Source organism: Stenella coeruleoalba (genome assembly GCF_951394435.1).
Source record: "Stenella coeruleoalba genome assembly, chromosome: 3".
Classification (NCBI taxonomy): Eukaryota; Metazoa; Chordata; class Mammalia; order Artiodactyla; family Delphinidae; genus Stenella; species Stenella coeruleoalba.
In genome coordinates, this window is record NC_137148.1 from 63200613 (window position 1) to 63219155 (window position 18543).

At 42.8% G+C, this 18543-nt stretch overlaps 1 protein-coding gene across 1 annotated transcript in view; it reads left to right on the forward strand.

Annotated features, from left to right (window-relative positions):
- Nucleotides 1-420: 420 nt before the first annotated feature.
- The window catches only part of THBS4 (thrombospondin 4), a 50508-nt gene continuing 32385 nt past the window's right edge, over nucleotides 421-18543 (forward strand). Inside the window, exons 1-4 of the mRNA XM_079917128.1 lie at nucleotides 421-439; nucleotides 682-1064; nucleotides 6462-6665; nucleotides 17882-18129. Coding sequence (XP_079773254.1) covers nucleotides 977-1064; nucleotides 6462-6665; nucleotides 17882-18129 — 540 coding nt within the window. The 5' untranslated portion in view covers nucleotides 421-439; nucleotides 682-976. The remainder of the gene's footprint in view (nucleotides 440-681; nucleotides 1065-6461; nucleotides 6666-17881; nucleotides 18130-18543) is intronic.

Genomic DNA, 18543 nt, shown 5'->3' on the forward strand with positions numbered 1-18543 from the left:
TCTTTTAGGTCCTACTCCCATAGCTTTAAACTGTCACTTGGAATCTTTTGGGAAGGCGGAACAGAAGTGGGCAGAGTGTTTGGAAACCGAACTGAAAAATTCTCCATAAAACACTGCCATCCTATAAATGGTTCTGTCTGGATGGATTCCTTGAGATGTGTTTTATTTCCATTGAAAACTCAAAAACTTTGAAACATTCACCGTTCACGTCTCAAAACTTGATGGGGAAAATATTCATCATTTAAAGTATTCAAGAAAAGCTTGAAGAAATAAAAGAAACCAGTTGTTCTCCGGACCACCTTAGGAGGCAGAAGTTCCCGGAGAGCCTTCAGGGCTCGTTGGGAAGGGAACCCAAGATGGGCGTTATGAGCCTGACCAAACGATGTTCTTCTGTTTAGAAAAGAAGAGGTGGGGGATGGATGGTGCCCAAAGCTAGCGGGTCAGTGTCACTTTCTTCCTCCTTTGCCCCGCTCTTCTCCTTCTTCTCTGTCCTGCGTGTCCTCACTTTCTCACCAGCCCCGCGACTGCTCATCCTTGCACTTCGCATCCTCCTAACCCCCTCGTCCGTGCGGGCCCGGCGACTACGCCCACCCACCCAGGACCGGGTCGGCCCAGGGCTCCGTCCCGTCCCCAGTCCCGAAGCTCACGCCTCTCTCTCTGCCGCCCACGCTCCCCGCTCAGGCCGCCCCCATACTTCCCGGCCAAAGGGGATCCCAGCCAAGTAGGCCGCCCCGGCCTCGGCCCTCCCCCACCCCGGCCAGCCAGACCATAAAGCGCCCTGCCCAGCAGCCAGCGCACTCAGCTCCGCGGCGCCAGGACGCGAGCACCGCCCCCGACGGCAGCCCGGACGCCGCGCTCACCTCACCTGCGCTGCGCGTTGGAAGCCCGACCGAGGGGCTGCGCGCCGTCCGCACTCCCAGGCAGGGCCCGCGGAGCCGTGAGTCCCGAGCGCCCGCGGGGAGCAGGAAAAGCCAACATGCTGGCCCCGCGCGGAGCCGCCTTGCTCCTGCTGCACCTGGCCCTGCAGCCGTGGCTGGGGGCCGGCGCCCAGACCACCCCCCAGGGTAAGTGGGAGCGAGCCGGGACGGGAGCCACGGGCCAGGGTCCCTCGGTCACGGAGCCCGCCGTTCCGCGGTCCACTTGGGCGAACGGAGGGACCAGCTCCGCGCGCGGCTCGGCCCCTGGCTCCTGGGGCCTCGCTCGGCACCTCTCTGTTTTTTATTGTGATTGGAAACGATAAAGATTAGAATTTTCGGAGATTCGATTATCCAGCGATGAGACCAATTCCCTATACAATAGTTAAGGGGATGCAAAACTTATTTTCAGGCTTGGCAAAGACGTGGGGTTTCCAAGCTTATGGCGCGGCCCTAGACCTCGAACACGTTCTGTCTGAAGTAGGGCGAAAGCCGCATTCCGTCCCCCGCGGCTCTCTCTGGCCGGCCCTCCACTCAGCCCAGCATCCTAAATCCTTCGACGCGGCAGGAGCGATGTTCCCACCAGGTGGTCTGAGGCTGATATCCCCAAGAAAGGTGCAGTATGGCTGTATTGCCCTGCCACTCGCCTTTTTCTGCTCCAACTTTGTTGGGACCCCAAAACCTCCTTTGGGAGTTGGCTTGGTCTCTTGATTCTTGAGGTAAATTGAACTGGAAGGCTGAGAAATGGGTCTTTCTCTACAAAGAGGTTAATAAGTTGATTAATAATTTGAAAAGCCACCTGGATGATCAGTCTTCAAACCCCTTTGTGAGATGGGATGAAAAGAACTGTTGGGCAGAAAGCACTTAAGTTTAACAGAATTTTGGAAAGACCAAAAGGAAGATACTATTTAAGCAAGAAAACATCTTAGGGCTTTAACTGGCTATCCAGTGATGATCTTCATCTGTTTGAATTGATGCCTGGGGTTAATTTTTACTGACTAAGGAAATAAAGCTGGAAGAGACACGCAACTTGAAGTAAAAATTGCTAATTCAAGGAAGGCAGAATGAAGAAAGCCTGTGCTAGTGCTCTCCATTCCCTTCCCCTCCCACTGCAGTAACTACCCATTTAAACTTTGCATTTCACCAGATAACTCATTTTGATTCCAGACCAGGCAACCAGAATTGTGTTTTCAGGGGGCAGTGAAACTGCTTTTAGTTTGGGTTGAAATGTTTAAAATGCTGTACTTTATAGTATTTATTCATTGTGACCTTGCTTCTAAGAAGGTAAGAAAGGAAGCCTTTTTAAAAAATTAATGTATAATTGGCATATAATGTTATATTAGTTTCAGGTGTACAACATAATGATTTGATAATTGTATACATTGCAAAATGATCACCACAGTAAGTCCAGTTAACATCCATTGCCACACATGACTACAGATTTTTTTCTTGTGATGAGAACTTTTAACATCTATTCTCTTAGCAACTTTCAAATGTGCAATACAGTACTATTAACTATAGTCGCCATGCTGTACATTACATCCCCATGGCTTATTTATTTTATAACTGGAAGCTTGTACCTTTTGACGTCCTCCACCCATTTCACCCCCACCACTACTACCCCACTTCTGGCAACCATCAGTCTGTTCTCTGTGTCTATGAGCTTGTCCTTTCTTGTTTGTTTGTTTTTGTTTTTAAGATTCCACATATAAGTGAGACCATACAGTATTTGTCTTTGTCTTAATTACACTTACATAATGCCCTCAAAATCCATCCATATTGTCATAAAGGGCAAGATTTCCTTCCTTTTTATGACTGAATAATATTCTGTTGTGTGTGTGTATCACATTTTCTTTATTCATTTATCCGTTGATGGACACAGGTTGTTTTCATATCTTGGCTATTGTAAATAGTGCTGTGATGAATAACTCCATATATCTTTCAGAGTTAATGGTTTTGTTTTCTTTGGCTAAATACCCAGGAGTGGGATTGCTGGATCATATAAGGTAGTTCTATTTTTAATTTTTTGAGGAACCTTCATACTGTTTTCCATAGTAGCTGCCCCAACTTACATTTCCACCAATGGTGTACAAGGGTTCCCTTTTTCCCACCTCCTCACCAACACTTGCTGTTTCCTGTCTTTTTGCTAATAGCCATTCTAACTGGTGTCAGGTGATATCTCATTGTGGTTTCGATTTGCGTTTCCCTCATGATTAGTGATGTTGGGCATCTTTTCATGTATATGTTGGCCATCTATCTATATCCTTTGGAAAAATGTTTATTCAGATTTTCTGCCCACTTTTAAATATGTTTGGTTGTGATTTTTTGTTGTTTTGTTTGTTTTTGCTATTGAGTTGTATGAGTTTTTTGGATATTAACCCCTTTTCAGAGATGTGATTTGCAGATGTCGTCTCCCATTCCATAGGTTGCCTTTTCATTTCGTTGGTTTCCTTTGCTGTGCAGAAGCTTTTTAGTTTGATGTAGTTCCACTTGTTTACTTTTGCTTTTGTTACCTTTGCTTTTGGTGTCAGAAAGGAAGCTTTTTGACACAGTTCAAAAGTTTTCTTATTGCAAACATTATTTAACAGGTTTGAATTCATGGGTGTAATATTTTGTGTTATATGAATTCTTGACGTTTGAACACACAACTTCATGGTGTGTTGCAGGTATGGATTTTGCTTCTCCTTGGACAGAGCTGCCTGTTTTATGGAGACTTGAAATCAGGCTATACCTAAATTATCTGGTTAATTTAATTGCTGTAGATGATCTGATTAAGTCAAGTTTCTGATAGATTCTTTATTGAGTTGATTAGTTTGCAATTATCAGCTCAGCTGAATAATTTATCTCCTTTTTCCTCTGAGCTGCCTTGCTAGTCTTATTGGTAAGTATTCAATTTTCATACAGTGATGGTTGGGCTCATTGGTAGCAGTAATTTCACCTGTAACACTAGAAGGTTGTGCTTAGATCCTGGCGCTATTACTAAAGTGTCATAACATTAGTAGAAATTTGTGGTGTCTCATTTCCTTTTCAAAACACTCTCCAAACTCATTACTAACTAATCCCAACTTGGCCTCTTGAGAGTGAAGCCAGTGGATTAGAGGAACCGTACAGATTGAAATGCGGTGAATTTAGTTTCAGCTGAATTATGACGTAATCATGGTCAAAGCAAAAATCAGGAATACCAAGAGTTTAGTTTTGCATGCAGTTCCCATACTTTTAAACACACATCTCTTTCCTGAAGATGTCTTGTCCTGAATGGAACTTTTAAATATATTGCCTTATTTCCCTTTGCTCCCACTGATGGAAATGTAAAGTTTCCAGTTCTCTAGAAATTTAAAAATTCTATGCCCCTTTTGAAGTACAGTTGGCAGCAGTCCTCATGTTTGGGGAATGTGGGATGCTAGAAAGAACATAATAGATATTCTGCTTTCCAGCACTGCTAGTATTAAAATCATTATTGTATAAGGTTCTTGATACACATGAAAGAAACAATACAGATCCAATCTGAAGACATATCGTCTTTCAAAAGGAGTAGACATTCATTAATAACTAGGCTTTTGCCTGTTTGTTTCATAACTATTTTTTCTGACGAAAGCAACACCTGTTCATTGTAAAAAAAAAAAGAAAAGAAAAGAAAATTGGATAAGTAAAATCAAATGAAATTTAAAATGTATAATTATTCAACCCAGAGATAGCTACTATTCTTGTTAGCATTTTGTCGCATTGTTTTTCAAATCTTTTTCTGGGCAAATACATATTTCAAATGGGATCATGTTATACATGTAATTTTATCATCTGTCTCCACTTAATGTATCATGAGCTTTTTCCCATATCTAAGTATTCAGCTGCATTACCCTTTTTAATATATAGTAATTTAATATATAGTATTTCTCTTTTTGGGTGGACCAAAATTTATTTATCCAGGGCTCTAATGTAGGACACTTAGTTTCCAGTGTTTTTATACTATAAATAATTTGTTGAACATTTGCAGTGCCACAGGATGGCTTCGGAGGGCTGAAATCCCTGTAATCCCTGTCAAGCCTTTCTGTCTCTGTTAAGGAGACAAAGTGCTCTGCCAGCAAAGATTCAGGTTTCCCACCTCTTCCAATTAGAATTTCACATAACTCCTTCCTAAATAGAAATTCTAGAATGAACACTGGTGGTGAATCTCCTAAATAAATTACTGTGTCATCCATTATTTTCTTAAGATAAATTCCTTTTGTAGCAACGCTAAATCAAAGAGCATATGTGTCTTAGGGCCTTTGATATTGCTATTGAAACTGGCTTCAAAGTGTTTATACCAGTTTAAATCTTACCCACCAGTATAGGAGTACCCATCTTCCTGAATCCTCACCAACAGTTGGGTATTATTGTATTTATTGTTTTTCCAATTTGATGGTGAAAATAATACCTCGTTGTTTAAGTTAGCAATTCCTTCATCATTAGTTAAGCATATGAACACTTATATATCTACTTATGTGCCATTGTAACTCTTTCTGTAAGTTGCCTTTTCACGTTATTTACCCATTTTTCTATTAGGATGCTTATTATTGATTTGTAAGAGCTCTTTATAAATTATGGATACTGTGACCCTTTTTAGTAACCAGATAATTGTATCCAGGAGACAGCTCTGGAGCCTGAAGTTCCTGCAGGCTATGGAATTGTCCAAACGATATTTGCATAAACCAAGAACAATACTAAGTAACTTCTAGTGAGTATTACCCAAAGTTGGCCTTTGCCTTTTAAATTAACTGCACAGACTCTCTCATAACTTTCATAAAGTTTGAGAGAAGGTGCTGCTGACTCGATCAGAAGCAACTTACACAAATACACATGCAGGTTCTAGTTTTTGTAGACCAACTCTATCAGTGAGGTTACAATCAAGAAATAGAAACCACGTTGTATGGTTTTGTTTTGTTTCCACATCGGGATTTCTTAGCAGAGAAACACTGGGGCACTGTAAATGCACAAAGCAAACACTTTGGTCTCACAAAGGTAGCAAACTGTTTTGTTGTCAGTGTATCTCCTACCACATCCCTGCTTTCTGCTGCATATTTCCTGTGTCACTTATCACTGACCAGGAAAAGACAACTGGCTCCGGTCCAAGAGGCACATGAGGGACCCCAAGGCAGAAATTCACTACTAGGGGCCATAAGAAAAACAATGACTTGGACGCTGTTACCTGCGTCCCCCACATCTTATACGTTAAGCCTTTAGTATAAAGGCTTTTAGCCTTTATACTAGCCTCTCCCTAGTGGGCATTTTCAGAGCCACTTCTTCAGCCAAAATGCAATTTTGGGTTTGCAAAGTTTGTCTTCTCTTGGGGGCTATAACCTTGTGATGAATATTGTGCTCTATTTCTTCCGGTTCAAATGTCCAGCCACTGTAAGAGTGATGAGGAAGAACTGGCGAGTTTGACAATGTGGAAAAATGATTACAGTATCAGTTTACTTCATAGCTTACTGTCAAATTGTCTCCCCTCTAAAAACGTGTTTGCCCCAAAGTTAAACCTTTCACTGATTGTTCCTTTCTCCCCATTCTCCGCAGTCTTTGACCTCCTCCCATCCGCCAGCCAGAGGCTGAACCCAGGTGCCCTGCAGCCAGTCCTGACAGACACCACCCTGAACGAGCTCTATGTGATCTCCACCTTCAAGCTGCAGACGAAAAGTTCAGCCACCATCTTCGGACTTTACTCTTCAGTGGACAACAGCAAGTATTTTGAGTTTACTGTGATGGGACGCTTGAACAAAGGTAAGGAGATTTATAGAAATTATTTTCTTAAAAATCCTCTCTGCCTATTCCAGGATTTGGGGTCTACTTTCCTTCAGATGGTTCCATCCACCATTGATTTCAGTTTTCAATACCAAATTCCTCTGATTGTGCACTTACCTGTATAGGGAGGGTGAGTTGATATTGGGAGAAAGAAGGAAGAATAGCTTGCGGCAAAAATGCCCTTTGACATTGTCCGATCCTCATGTTATTCCGGATCCAGTCCTGGAAGGGACAGGACCCAGGACCGTTTGGCCACTCTGTTAGTCAGCTTGAGCTGCTATAACAAATAGCATAGACTGGGTGGCTTAAGCAACAGATGTTTATTGCCCGCAGTACTGGAGGCTGGTAAGTCCAAGGTCAAGGTGCCAGCAGATTTGGTTCCTGATGAGAGCCTGGGTCCTGGCTTGTAGACAGCCACCTTCTCACTGTGTCCTCATATGGCCTTTCCTCAGTGTGTGCTGGTGCAGAGAGAGAGAGTGAGCTCTGTCTTCCTTTTCTTGTAAGGACACTAATGCCATCGTGGGGGTCCCACCCTCATGACCTAATCTTAACCTAATTACCTCCCAAAGGCCCACTTTCTAATACCACCATATTGAGGGTTTGGGCTTCAACATATGAATTTGAGGGGAACACACACATTCAGCCTGTAATAGCCACTCGCACCATTCTTGTGCTCCCTTAGAAGCATGTGGCTTAGCAGACCTAACTCCTAGCTCTGCAAGCACCTCCCGGACTTGATGGAGAGAATATATCTCAGTGGTAGAACGAAATGAACAGCTCTCTTTTCTACCTGCTTTGTGCCAATTTACACAGGTCTGTCACTTGTTTGTTCCCTCTGCTGTCAAATGTTTCACTGTCAAATTGAGTTCCTACATGTACTAAGAAATGACTTCCAAGGAAAAGGTCACTATTTTTTCATCTCCTTCTCATCCACCCGTGCCCTGCGGACAACACCTGTTCCTGCTTATTGAGGAATGTGACAGATACGTGTCCATGCTGCCTCATGCTTTTAAAAAAGGAGGACTGGTCCTTCCGGCGAGATTTTTATTTCAGTTTGCTCTACAAAGTAGATACTTCTAGTGCTTCAAACTCTCTGAGATTCTAATTGTGATTGAACACTTAAAGCTGCAGGTGTTGGGAGCTGGAAGAAATTCCTAATTCTTAGCATTCATAGGACTATAGAGTTAAAAGCAAGAAGGAATGGGCTTTTAACCCCTCCTTTTATGTCAAGTTCCAATATCCTCCCTCCCTCCTTCCATCTCACTCACAAGTCTGCTTTCTCTGTTCCTCTGGCCTCTCAGGGGCTGAGGTGCGGTTTCAGACAATGAAGGGAGTTGGGGACATGATTCATGATTTAGCAGATGTTTCAACCATTCCTGCTCCCTTTGCCCCGCCTTCAGCCCTGATGGGAGGTAATTTCACCCATCTCTCTGCCTTGATTCTGACAACCCCATTTTGCCTCACGTCTCTTGAAGGAACATCTCATTGTCTAAGAACCCAGCTACTCAGTTTGTCATCTATAAAAGCCACCCTTCTTCATCTAAAGGGCAGTAGCTTCTCACTAAATTATTTTAGATGCACTGGAAGGTTTTTCTTTTAGCTCGCTCAGCTTAGTGGCTAAAAGGCCCTCTATAGAGCCAAAAACTCTGCTTCTAGCTTTTCACTCTCTCTGAATCTCACCCTCTATTTCTAAATTGGCCATTGTGGAAAAACAAGCAAGTTCCCCCGAGCTGATTCTTTCTGTTCACTCTATAGAAGCCAGGGTAATGCTAGATACATGGGCAGGTAGATGGATAGGGAAGGGGGTTGTTAAGTGTGTTTCCTTTGAAGAATCACCAGTCATGTGAGTCAGCTGTTAATACCAGCTGATCTCCATGTTAAAGGAGAAAAAAGAGGAAAGGATTGAACACCTTTCCACCTGCCAACCTACTAGAAGAGAGAAAAAGCTCTTAGAAAAAATATTTTTTAAAAGGAGTCGTAAAAGAATCCAGAGATGACAATTCTCAGAAAACAAAGAGGAATTTATAACAGTATTAGAGTTGAAGAATTTGACACAGAGAAGATGCCCTGGAGCAATAGGAAAAAGGACAGAGATTTGCCATCCCTTGTGAATCTGAAAGTTCTAGAGAGGAGCAGCAGCCCATTGTGACTGGAACAAGAAAGAAGTCACTGGGTCCATCAGGTCCAGAAAAAGATGCAGCATGTGTTTGTGACTCCCCATTGAGGTGTTCAGTGGTGGTGCTGGGCTGCACCCTGCAGGCCTCGAGACCAAAAGAAGAGCCCAGAACAGTGACAGAGACATCAACAGTTTATTGGACAGGGGATCTTACATGTCTGCAGCAAAAGGTCCTGGAGCGACATCCCACTGTATAGAGCAGACAGCGGGCGGGACATGGCAGCGATCTTTGCTACTCGGAGGAGAAGGAGGCTACCATGTATGGGGGAATTGACGTCAGGTTGGCTCGTCAGTTACCAGGGAAACCGGCAGCTGGGGCACATCCCCCACAGCCCCTCAGGTTAACCGCCATCATGAGGGCAGAAGTTTCCCTTTAATAAACTAGCAGGTGGAGGCGTTCTGGCCTAAGGATTAGAATAAGCACTTGCCGGAGCAGGGGGCAAACACTTTCATGTGAGTAGGGAGTAGGTGAAGCAGGGACTGGTCGAGCAGGGGAGTTACAAAGAGCAAGAGACCATCTTCAGTGACCTGACCGTTGAGGGGGCCATGCACACCTGCCATGATTTGTGGAGGGTGGGGGGAAAGCATCTTCCTGAAAGGTGAACCCCAGTCCGTTATTCAACTGACAAGCCTCAGCTGATCTTGTCTTCTGTTGGTTTGCATGGAAAACAGCGAAACAAGAAATCAAGATGTATCTCTCATGACTTAAAGCACCAGAGTAGGAAATAGGACACATCTTTCCCTCTATTAAAGGTTATGGTTTGGAAGAGGGTGACTGCACAGATGGAATCGAAGAGAGGATTTGGTTGTCTGGGCCTTTGACGAGCTCCTACGAGAAACTAAAGTGTATTCCATGAGGACTGCAAAGAATGAGTTTGCCACTGAGCTTTCTGTTTCTACCCTCTCACTCTCCAAGTCATCCTACCATGGTCGCCTCGTTACTGTTCGCAAAGCATAACTTGGATCTAGTGATGCCTGACTGCAGAGACCTGTAGTGGCTTCCGATCCCAAACTGAATAAGGTGCAATTGCCCAGGCTGGGCTTTTAGGGCTTTCTATTGCCCGACTCCCAACCAGCCTTTCCAGTTTATCTGTCCTTCCAACTGTCCGTGCAGCCTGTGCTTCAGCTGGATGGACTAACTACTGTTCCCTGGACGCACCCACGCTGTCGCTCCTTCTCTGTCCTTTTGCTCTTGCCCTCTGCTCCCCCTGGTGCATGCCCTGCACCATCTCAAGTGACTGAAATCCTACACACGTAAGACACATCTCCAGCTCCTCCTGACACCTTTCTTTATATGACTTTGTACCTCCACAGAAGGTGCTAGTGTTCGCTTGCCTTGTATTTGAATTACTTAGAGGTCTTTTCTCCAGTAGGTTATAAGCTCCCCTAAGGCAGGGACTGAGCATCCCTTAACTCACCTTTGTGTATACTGCAGCACATAGCACAGTGCCCTGTACATAGAAGTGGCTCATGAAGAGACTGGATAGAATAAATGGAGGCTGAGAAGAGTATCTTTGTTTAAAAAAAAAAAAAAAAAGACATTGTTGTGGAAATTCTAGATGTATACAATGTCACACAGTAGGCCTGGCTCGGAATCACTTTTTGAATGAATGAATGTTGAAGACCATTTGGTTGAGGATGTAAAAGTGATACAGGTAGTATTTCTGATAGAAATGCTCTATCAGATTATTAGTAATACAGTGGTATAGAAATAAGCATTCTATAGAAACCACCTAGCTGGGTAGAAGATATGGTTGGTGATTTTCTTGAATCTGACATAGAGACAACTTTCCAGTTAGTATCCTGAGTTTGAGTCACAGTTAAAAGTCTCAGGAACTGTGTCGCCATGAATACATCTCTGAACCCCCCTGAGCATCGATTTACTATCTCTAAAGTGAGGATGATAACAGCTACCTCCCAGGTTGATTGCAAGAACTGACTTACATAAAGTATAATAACTTAGACTCTGAAGCTCAATAAAAACTTCAGGTTACCGTATTAGATAGATTAGATAGATAGAGACAGAGACACCTTTCTATTATTTAGGCAACTGTCTTCCAAAAATGATGAGTTGGTGAACTCTTGGCTTACCTTAGTGAAAGCTTCACCTTTCAGAAAAAGCATGAGAGGACCTCTTCTTTAGCCTTAATTTGAGAGCCACAAAAAAACAACTTGATGCTGTGGAAATGAAGGGAACTCCAAGAATTAGCAGTAATGACTGGAAAGAGTCAGGCTCCTCAGCCTATGACAGGAGAAGTCAAACAGTTCAGAGTAGTTGTTCTGAAACCTACAGGCTAATGAGAGATACAGCTTGAAAGAGATGGAAGAGTTTAAAAGTTAGAATTCTGGAATTTCCTGGCTGGCCAGTGGTTAGGACTCTGAGCTTTCACTGCCAAGGGCCCGGGTTCAGTCCGTGATGGGGGAACTAAGATGTCGCAAGCTGCGTGGAGAGGCCAAAAAAAAAAAAAAAAGTTAGAATTCTAAACCAAATAATGAAGGGGAAAAAATGAGATGCCTCAAACGCTTATAATAATATTTATTTATGGAGCCATTACAATGAACCAGGGCCATGCTAAAGGCTCAACGCTCATTTTCCCTTTTAACTTTCACAGTACTCTTATGAGGTACCCTTGAAGGAACTCAGTTTTAAAATGATGATATCCAGAAAGTGGAAAGAATTTTCGTGAACTTTAGGACAAACCTTCAGAGGGTTGTACTGTTTTATTCATGCATTTGGGGATTTCCTGGAAAAGAAAGCTGGGATTATTTGAAGGCAAATAGGTTTACTAAAAATAAATCCTGCCAAAATTTTTAATGAATTTTATGAAGTCACTCATTATACCTTTCTGAATAATATAAAAAAAGAATAAGCTAGATAAATAGTACCGTTAGGAGTTGGTAAATTGCCTTATAGCAAAGTATCTAGTGGTTTTGACAAGGCTCTGTCTTGGGCATTGAACTTTTCAACATATCAGTGACTTAGGTGGAAACATAGTATTTTAACATGTTTGCAGTTGGCACAGGGCTGGAAAAAACAGTTGAACATGTCAGATGCCATTATCAAGATTTGCAAGGTCCTACCTGGCTGACACACAATAGGCCACCATCAGATTCAATTTAACAATAATAAATGCAAATCCATCCTCTAGGAATGAAAAGTAAACTGTAGACGCCCAGGATGTGGAAGACCCATCCTAAGCATTCCAGTCAACAACGTTAAGAACCAAGCAATGTTGAGCACAGTGCCTGGCACTTAGTAGTTGCTCAGAAATGTTTGCTGAATGAATGAATGAACAGATACAGTGATGCAACTTCTTTTTAAAGCTTTTCAAATTTTAGGCTTCATTAATACACACATGTGGCCAGATTAAGGGCACTGATAGTCCCACTGCACACTTCATTGTCCAGCCACATCTAGAATACTGTGTCTAGTTGTGAGCACATTTCTCAGGGACACTGTCAAGTCAGAGACTACCTTAAGGAGAGTCACCAAGCCAGCATCCTTCTGGATCCCGTTTTTTTTAACCACATCACAAGTCAAAAAGTTAAAGGAACTGGAGAAATCAAGGAGCCAGACGGAAGACATAAGAGAAGTGAAAGTTGCCTTAAAATATTTGAAGAATGTCATTTCGATTGAGGATAAGATTATATCTGTCTATAGTTCTGAAGAGTAAAATTAGGACACACCGGTGGAAGTCGGAGGAAACAGATATTGGCTCTGAATTAGGAAAAGCTTGGGGAGCAATCCAAAAGTGAAATGGGTTTTTCTGCAAAGTAAAGTTCTTTGTTACTGGAAATGTGCTGGTAGAGGCTGCACTTTTACTGAAGGGATTTGTGAAATGAGATATTAAGCTGGATGACTTATAATGCTAATATTCTGTGGCTCTGCTAAGGCTCGAGAGCATTCCATGGGCATTTATGAAGTTGCTGTGCGCCTCTCTCCTATAAGGTGACCTTGGGATCCTGTGCACATTTACAGCTCTGTTACCTACCTGATAGTTGTTTACAATGATGCCTCATAACTTAGCAAAATATAAAGCCTTTTGCAGATGTTCAGTATAACTGCTGTGCTTCCTTTCACTGGATGGTTTCTTTGCTCCGTGTGTGTGTGTGTGTGTGCGCGCGTGTGTATTCTGTAAGCTTTACATTGGTTTAAACTGCTACAAAAAAATTTCAAAACACACATACTGCATTTATCACACCTGGGAGTCACCCAGAGTACTTTTAGGAAAAGCAGTTTGATGATTTATCTTTTATGTATTTCCAAAGCACTAAAGTTACAAAGACCTTAGCGTGTAGGGCATAAAGATAAATGAGTCAAGGCAAACAAGGATATCCGTCACAAGAAACATTAATGGCAAGAAGTCTTTTTTTAATGTACAGTTATTTAGAGAAGAAGAGGAAAGGTTGACAGCAATTGCTTTCATCATATATTTAAAAGTGCCAAAGAGCAAAGCCATTCGCCAAGCAAAGCCATTCGCCAAGCAAAGCCATTCGCCAAGCAAAGCAGAAAGCCCTGGACTACCTTGCTGAGTTTGCTGCCTGCAGGCCAGGTCACTCGGAATTTCTTTGCCCAAGCAGACAAAATATTATCATTTCCAGTTCTTTAAAGCTGGTAGCCTGCTTCATAGCTTTGACATTCAACACTTCATAATATTTTTGACCACCAAGTCCGTCCACTTTTCAAAAAGCACGTTTTGAAAGTTTTCCCAAGATAGCAATATTTCAAATCTTCATTGCTTGAGTTTGCTTCTTCGTCTTCATCCCCCGCCAGTCACTGAGATGGTTTTAATCAGGCCGGGCTGCGTGGCTCCTCTGTCAGGCTGGTACCCAGACATGGAAATGCAGCCATAAAACGGGGCTCCAAACTCTCAAGTACACAAAGATGCTTAGTTTAGAAGGAAAGGATTTATGTAAGTAAACTAATAGAAACTGCTCCCCACATTTTTCAAAAGGTTGTGGATTAAAAAAATCAGAGTAGGGGGCTTCCCTGGTGGTGCAGTGGTTGGGAGTCCGCCTGCCGATGCGGGAGACACGGGTTATGCCGCAGAGCGGCTGGGCCCGTGAGCCATGGTCCGTGAGCCTGCGCGTCCGGAGCCTGTGCTCCGCAACGGGAGAGGCCACAGCGGTGAGAGGCCCGTGTACCGCAAAAAAAAAAAAAAAAAAAATCAGAGTAGATACATGTCTCAAAGTAGATACAGTCTATTTTATCTATTTTTTCATTCAACAGATAGTTGTATTTGGTGTTCTCAGATGCTGTGGTATATGGGAAAATTAGTAAGAAATAGACTGCTTGTCCCAAGAGTTTATACTTTAGTAGAGAAGATAAGAAATAAACAAATATACTAGTACCTACGTTTGTACAGCAGCTTATATTTTTGCATTTTCTTATTTGACCACCACTGAAAACAAAATGAAATAGGAAGGACAGCTTTTATTGACTCCTTTCAATAGTTTAAGAAGTGGACCCTTCAGGCCCAGGGTCACATAGGGATTAAGTGTCCGAGCCATGACTGGAACCTGAGTCCTGAAAAAGTATACCTAGCAAAGCACCGAGAAAGTGTTAGGGAAGATGAATGAGGCAGTAACTTCCAACCATGGGGAAGATGGAAGACTAGAGGGAGTCTGGTGCATTTGAACTGGAGCTTGGCTTCAGATTTGTAGCAATGATGGAGCAGGAAGGAGAGGAACGGAGAAGAGAACATTCGCACAGGAAGAAAAGGATGAGGGAGGCTGGAGAACACTAGAGAGGGGTGAAAATGGGTTGTTAGAACTGGTCGTTCAGCTTGGCTGGTGATCAGCAGAATGGAAGGTGGCAGGAAGGTTGGGCCAGTCCTGGGATAAGTTACACGTTAATTAGGGACCACTAGGGAGCCAGTAAATGATTCCATTGGCTCAGTTGTGTGTTGCATTGAAAAGGCAATCATTTGGTCCAAACGGTCCTGTAAGAATCTCAAGCTTTCAGTCCAGAAAAACTGCATAGAAAGAGACCCTCAGCAGGAAGGTAAATAAGGAATCTGGCAGAGAAACCCAGAGATAGAACAAGGTAGAGGCAGAAACACCTTCTGAAGACCTGCAGCATTCAGTTCTAATCAGAGGAGTTCTTGGTACTCCCCCTGAGAGAGAACAAGGCTGAAATCACCAACCAAACTTGTTTCAGTGAGAAGCAAGCAAGAGCATGGAATGTGCCTCAGCTGAAGAAGCAGAGCTGTACCCAGTGACCGTTTTCCTGAGTGCGTTGCTCCCTGGGGTGCTAAGGGGCAGAAGTGGGCTGGAGCCAGGAGAAGACTGCTCCTTCTGGCTTCCAGGCCTGATTTTTCACTCCTTCTGGAGGCAGAAGTGATGTCTTACTGGCTCACTTGTATTTTCCCCTCTGTTTTGCTCCCCTCTGCTCTGTGTGTATGTTGGGCTAAGATTGGGCAAGGTGAGCACTGGGAAAGGGGGACCAGAGAGAGGAAGGGAACCATGTCTGCTCTCTCCCCTCCAGTGGTGCTGCTTCTGGAGAAGGTCAGGGAATCTCCCAGGCTGCAGGCTCCTGGGTTGTTGAGGCTGTTTCTAGACTCATTGTGACTGATGGGAGAATGCTGAGTTTTCTGAGCAGGTGCCTGTTGACCCCCTGGGGTAGTCTTACTGCTCTGAAGATAAAATAAGTATAGAAGCACTGAAGTAAGAAGTTTGCAATAAAAAAGAAAAATGAAAAAATGGAAGCCATAAGCAAAATGAAAATTATTGGATCAAGTATGAAGAATGGTAAATGTCAAAGCACTTGATAATTTTCTGCTAACAGACCTTGTGAAGATGGAAGTTTCCATAAGTCTTCTTTTCCTTTTTTTCCTCTTGCTCTTGTCACAAGATCTATGAGCATGAGGAATCTCATTTCAGTGCTGCACTGCAACACAAAGCAAGGCAGAAGTCTAGCGTGCCCTTAAATGACAGCATGAACACAATGGCAGGTTTGGCTGCCTGCAATAGTTGTTAAATTGCTACTCTCTAAACTTTTAAATTTATATATGAAAAGCTTTCAATGCGATCATTTAATTATTCATTGAAAGTTTATATTCACAACATTAATGTGCAAGTGTTATACATAACGTACTCCACTAGGTACTATTTATAAAATTAAACTTAGCAATTCAGTTATGAAAATAAATCATGGCCCACATGGCCTGGAAGGCCTGCTAAAAGCAGGCAAGGGCCCATGAAAATATGTTTCCTTTGAATTACACAGAAATCCCAGGAGAGAAAGACCAAGGGTATTTGTTTTAAGCTGCTCTGTGTATTCTCTTAAACTGTTACTATGAGGAACAGAGGTTGTGGCCATAATGAAAATGAGGAGATCCTGAGTATATGTGTCTATGACCTGGTTGAAGTCTGGTAGTCCAAGTGGTGTTTTCACTGGCCTGTAAAAACGCCAGGGATTTGCAAAACTATTCAAAAAAGTAAAGAAATAGATGTCTTAAAATATTGAATTAGTGCATATATTTGGGTTCATTTTCCCCCTCTTTTGTGTACCTTATGCCTCCAATTTCCAGCCGTGCTGTTACTATTATAAATTCTCAACAATATTAAATAAAGGGGTAAAAAAATGTTGTATCCCATGTTTAAAATACCTCAAGAATTTCTACTCATGTCTGTTTTCTTTCTCCTCATACCACATTTACCAAAGTCTTACCAATACTTTGCTTCAGGAAACGTAGTAATGTACTACAGCCATAGAAAGGCCTTCTAGCCAGTCTGTTCTGTCAGGTCTTACTAATTCTTCTCTCTCGGTAAGCAAGTGGCGGCGACCACGTGGGCACGAGAGAAGATCTCCTGGCTCCTCAGGGCATCTGTCTATACCACAGACCCTGATGCCAACTGGCCCCCTCCAGCCATGGTCAAATGGGAAAGCAAATCTAGTCAGGGTTTAGAAGGGTGGGGAAGTCAACCTAGAAAGTCTAATGTATTTGGAGGAAGTCTTCAAAAACATCTTTAAAATTTCATAGTAGGGATTATTTTTTCTGGCAGTAATGCAACATGAACAGATATTCCTGGCTGGCTACTCCATGGGGCAGCACCAAGTTGGCATTTACACTTCACAGAAGAGGTATCTGAGGAAAGATGGTCCCAGTTACTTGTTATGAATCATATAGACTGACTGTAGCACACTCTGGGTTTATGTGTGGAATTCATTTTTTTCTTTTACTTTTTTGTATTACATAAGTAATGCATGTTTCTTGTAGAAAAATCAGGCAATGAAAATGAAGAAAAGGAAAAAAACACGTCGTCCAGCAATGACCGTATTAATATTTCCTTCTAATTTTCTGTATATGTGTATATAAGTCTATGTACATACCTACATAGTTTTTTCGGAATGAACCTGTACTGACTCATAACCTTTTTTTCACTCAACGTAATACTGGGAATGTCTTTTTGTGTAAGGTAGTGGATCTCCCATGAAGTCCTTACAAAGGCCTATCCAGGCCTAGCATTCTTTTAGTCTGGAATAAACCACACTCAGTTTCAAATTCTAGTCCTGTCACTTACTGTGTCCTTGTGCAAGTTCCTTCGCTTATCTGAGCTTCCCTTTCCTCACCTGTAGTCATTCCAGTTTCACAGGGTTGCAGTGAGGAGAAATTAAGTGTTTACAGCAACGAAGGGCAGCACCCAGCCCTGTAGTAGTGCTCAGTAGATGTTTGAGAATTAGTGAAGTCATGCCCTCAGGAGCTTACTTGGATGTTACTTGACTTTTGATGGGTTCTACTTGCTCACTGTACTCATCATTATCTGAAATTATTCTGTTTATTTTCAAATTTACTACTTATCGTCTCTCTTCATGAGCACAAAACATTCTTAGCAACAGAGTGGTGGCCAATGCCTAGAAAAATGCCTGGCACACAGAATGTTGAAAATTTATGGTGCTGACTTACTTGCGTCTTTCCAATGACCCAGCCTTGCCATTGTCACCTGGAGGCTGTGCAGCACAGTATCACGCCCTTTCCCTTTATCTCATTATCCACTGACCCGTGCTTGGTTCTAGCCATCCTCCGTTACCTGAAGAATGATGGGAAGATTCATTTGGTGGTTTTCAACAACCTGCAGCTGGCCGACGGCAGGCGGCACAGGGTCCTCCTGAGACTGAACAATCTGCACCGGGGAGCTGGCTCTGTAGAGCTCTACGTGGACTGCTCGCAAGTGGATTCCATTCACAATCTCCCCAGAGCCTTTTCTGGCCTCGCCCAGAGTCCTGAGGCTGTTGAATTGAGGACTTTCCAGAGGAAGGCACAGGTAAGAACCCACAAACCATTCTCCAAACTGGAAAGATGAGTTTCTGAAGCTTCTGCTGAATGCAGAAGAGTGGGCTGAGGTCAAGAGTGGGTCTAATTTTGGCTGCATGTTAGAAACACCTGTGGAACTTAAAAACCGACTGCTAGAGGGCCCACCCTCCAGACAAGTTAAATCAGAATCTATAGCGGTGGTGCCTCAGCATCAGTATTTTTTAAAATACTGATTCTAACGTGAAGTCAAAATTGAGAGCTGCTCTTTTAGATGATAAGTGGAGACTTTGGCAATATAATTGTAAAGCAGGAAAGGAATTGCAAAAAGAATAGCAAAAATTTTTAAACTGTCTTAGGGCAATAGGATGATCTACTTGTAATCTTTCTATAACGTTATTATATTTTTAATGAAAGTAAAAAAGAA